General features: G+C 45.5%; 1 protein-coding gene across 1 annotated transcript in view; it reads left to right on the top strand.

Moving 5' to 3' along the window:
- Positions 1-1,627, top strand: part of SARC_07518 (hypothetical protein) — a 9,631-nt gene extending 8,004 nt beyond the window's left edge. The window contains exon 8 of the mRNA XM_014298545.1: positions 1,176-1,627. Within this exon, the coding sequence (XP_014154020.1) occupies positions 1,176-1,591 (416 nt within the window). The 3' untranslated portion in view covers positions 1,592-1,627. The remainder of the gene's footprint in view (positions 1-1,175) is intronic.
- The last annotated feature ends 2,386 nt before the right edge of the window (positions 1,628-4,013 follow it).

The following is a 4,013-nucleotide window of genomic DNA, read 5'->3' as shown; positions in this document are numbered from 1 at the left end:
GTGTCGTGTGTGTGTGTGTGTGTGTGTGTGTGTGTATGCATGGGTGTACGTGCACATGGCCCGATACGACAGTATTCATGCGCATGCATGCAGACACTGATGGTATGGTACGATAGTCGGCTGTTTAGCTAACTGTTTAGTGTACTGTGTGGCATTTAGGGGCCGTCTGTACGTAGTGCGTAGTGTTTGTGGTGGGTCGATGCAATTGTATCGATTAATGCAGCTACTGTGATCCTTCTGTGTGTAATGTTTGTAGTGGGTCGATGCAATTGTATCGATTAATGCAGCTACTGTGATCCTTCTGTGTGTAGTGTTTGTGGTGGGTCGATGCAATTGTATTGATTAATGCAGCTACTGTGATCCTTGGTCATGCAATGAGTGACATTAGCTGTTGATGCGTTAATCGTTAATCGGCTACAACTCTTTCCCATCAGAAAACCCTAAAAATCCTGAAACCCTCCGTTGCATTTTGTTTGTGTGATCTTTGTTCGTTCTGTGCGACACGTGACATTGACACTTGACACGTGACACGTGACACTTTATGTCTGCATCTGTTTTTGACAGTCTACTCATAGTCTCAGCGCTTCTTGCGCTTTCGTCCATGGCAACGGTGTGTGATGGTTTCGGGTGCAGTCCAACTGTTCAGCGGTTGACATTCCTATTCGCGTGAGCAGTGGAGAGTGAGTGCCTTAAATCACTCTGTTTCCAGTTTCGCGTTTCGCGTTTAGCGTTTAGCGTTTCGCGTTTCGCGTTTCGCGTTTCGCGTTTCGCGTTTCGCGTTTAGCGTTTCGCGTTTCGCGTTTCGCGTTTCGCGTTTCGCGTTTAGCGTTTCGCGTTTCGCGTTTCGCGTTTCGCGTTTCGCGTTTCGCGTTTCGCGTTTCGCGTTTCGCGTTTCGCGTTTCGCGTTTCGCGTTTCGCGTTTCGCGTTTCGCGTTTCGCGTTTCGCGTTTCGCGTTTAGCGTTTAGCGTTTAGCGTTTAGCGTTTAGCGTTTAGCGTTTAGCGGCTACCATCGCTCCCTTTGAATTTACATCTCTTCGTTTGGCCTGTTCATTTCGTTGTGTAAATCGAAACTTTGCGATGTCTGTGTGTTATGTTATGTTCTAAGCTTAGTTTTTATGCTCTGTCTGTGTGTTATGTTCTAAGCTAAGTATCTGATCCTCATACCTCTCCACAGTGCAAATCTGTCATCTGCATCAGTGGATGTTTGTGGATGAGATCATCCACGAAGCACCCAACACCCCCACCCCCCAATCACAGCTGTCTGTGCCCACCAAACCCAACAACCCTACCACCCAAGCACCTGCCGATAGGGATCTGGGTGTGTTTGCGTCCTATATGGCCCGCCTCAGCGATGCCCTGAGCGACGGTATAAGCCCAGACATAGGCGCCAGTGGGGTGGAGTTGGCGGACTTCGAGCATGGCGCGAGAGGCCCCTTGCTGACTATGAGAGAGGTGTCGAGCGCAAGCGATCTGGTGCCGTTCTTCAGTACTGTGAGTGCATTCAATATCGCCGCAGATGTGACCAGGAGTATACCGGACTACGCCAGCATACAGGCGATTATTGATATAGAGTTCACGGAGGCGAGTTAGGGCTGAGCTGGTGGTTGAAGTGGATTTAGTGGCCTTTTTGGTGTCTTGACAAGGCTAAATAAACGGCCTTTCGATGCTGAAGCTAAGCTGTCTTGCGAAATACTACTAATACTTTGTCATGGTGGGCGTTGTGTTGGTCTGTCATAAATAGTATAGTGAGTTGATTTTACTGGTAAATACAAGATGAAGAATTAGCGGTTGCTTCACTACTCAGGTGATCCTAGTCCAGTGCTAAATGCGAAACTACTCGGTGATATAAGTCCAAAAACTACCTAGGGTTCTAGTGTTTAGCTAATCCCAGAACCCCTAGAGTCCTAAACCCCCCCCAAAAAAAACATCGGTACCGTTGGGTCTACTCACTGAATACGTCCCCGTAAGCACATCACACCCCGGCCAAGTCTCATAGCTATCTGAATAGCGCTCTCGGCTGTACTGCGCACTACTGATCACGTTATCACAGATAGGTTTAGTCGATTGTACTAGTAATACTAATACAAATAGGCATGGCAAACTGTGTTGCAGTAGTAAAGCTTAGCTGGTTAAGTATGGGTCTGTTATGTGATGGTTAACAAACTGCAAACTGTGTTGTAGTAGTTAAGCTTAGTTGGCTAAGTATGGGTCTGTTATGTGATTATTAACAAACTGCAAACTGTGTTGTAGTACTAAAGCTTAGTTGGCTAAGTATGGGTCTGTTATGTGATGGTTAACAAACTGCAAACTGTGTTGTAGTAGTAAAGCTTAGATGGCTAAGTATGGGTCTGTTATGTGATGGTTAACAAACTGCAAACTGTGTTGTAGTACTAAAGCTTAGTTGGCTAAGTATGGGTCTGTTATGTGATGGTTAACAAAGTGCAAACTGTGTTATAGTAGTAAAGCTCAGTTGACTAAGTATGGGTCTGTTATGCGATGGTTAACGAGGGAGTGGCATCTCCTGCCAGCTGTGATAAAACCTTAAAACCCTGAAACCCTATGTGAACGCTTATTAATCTAGCAGTTCGATACCTTCAAGACTGAAGGTGGGCCTGATGGTGTGAGTATGTGCTCATCAACCTCAGGCTGACCTTTTTTACGTGTAGCAAATAAGCCGTCTTGGGTACCTGTGTCAAGACCCTAATGTCAAAACCCTAAACCCTAAACTCTTGGTTTCCTATGTTAGAAATTAAATCTTACGTGTGGACCTTTGTTTCGAAACTTGCAATTTATTTAAGCAATACGATAAGTACAAAGCGGGCACCAGAAATACTAGATCGATTGTTATTTTGTTTTTATTGGCCCATCCCAAGGCCATGCACCTGTTCCTTCGCCCACTCATGTTACAAAAAAATATATATATAAATAAACCCTAAAAAACTCATATAAATATAAATCTGCCAATAGTCGAGACTGCAATATCAGATGATGTGAACATAACAGTGGTCCGTTAGTCCAATTGCAGAGATCTGTTTTAGGTTCTTAGGGTTTGTAATCAAAAAGATAAGAACGGATGGGTTCATATATATATATTAGTGCCTATTCAGACATCCACTGGCTATCATACTACATCGAGAAAAGATAAGAACGGATGGGTTCATATATATATTAGTGCCTATTCAGACATCTACCGGCTGTTATACTAAAAGTACCGTGTGCCTTGACAGCGGCGGACTTCCTCACTACACGTACGGATTTGCGTTATAATCTGAAAGCTGCAGGCCTTCACACAACCACGCACCACGATTAAGATATTGCAGATGGATAGCAATGCACTAGCCCCTTCCCTTTTAACGCCACTCACACTCAACCCAGAAATAACTAACTCTAATGAGTCCATTCAATACGTGAACACAGCGGTCGCTCTCTCTCTCTGTCTGTCACTCTCTCTCTCACTTCCAAGCAGTGCGCCCAGTGTATTCCAAGATAACATTCTCTCTCTATCTCTCTCTATCTCTCTCTCTATCTTTCTCTCTCTCTCTCTCTCTCTTCCTTTCCACAAGCAGTACGCCCAGTGTAATCCAAGATAACGTCCTCTCTCTCTCTCTCCCTCCCTCTTACACAAGCAGTGCGCCCAGTGTGATCTAAGATAACGTTCTCTCTCCCTCTCTCTCTATCTCTATCTCTCTCTTCCACAAGAAGTACGCCCAGTACAATCCAAGATAACATTCACACACACACACACACACACACACACACACTTCCTCGTCCGCAAGCAGGCCGCCCAGTGTACTCCAAGACAATGTTCTCACACACACACACACACACACACGCGCGCGCGCGCGCACAGACTTCCACTTCCACAAGCAATGCGTCCAGTGTAATCCAAGATAACGTTCTGTCTCTCTCTCTCTCTCTCTCACTCTCTCTCTCTCTCCAGTACGCCCAGTGTAATCCAAGATAACGTTCTCTCTCTCTTCTCACACACACACACACACACACACACTTCCTC

This window comes from Sphaeroforma arctica (assembly GCF_001186125.1).
Source record: "Sphaeroforma arctica JP610 unplaced genomic scaffold supercont1.602, whole genome shotgun sequence".
In the NCBI taxonomy this organism is placed as follows: domain Eukaryota; class Ichthyosporea; order Ichthyophonida; genus Sphaeroforma; species Sphaeroforma arctica.
Note: the sequence above shows the minus strand (reverse complement) of the source record. Positions and strands in the feature narration are given on the sequence as shown.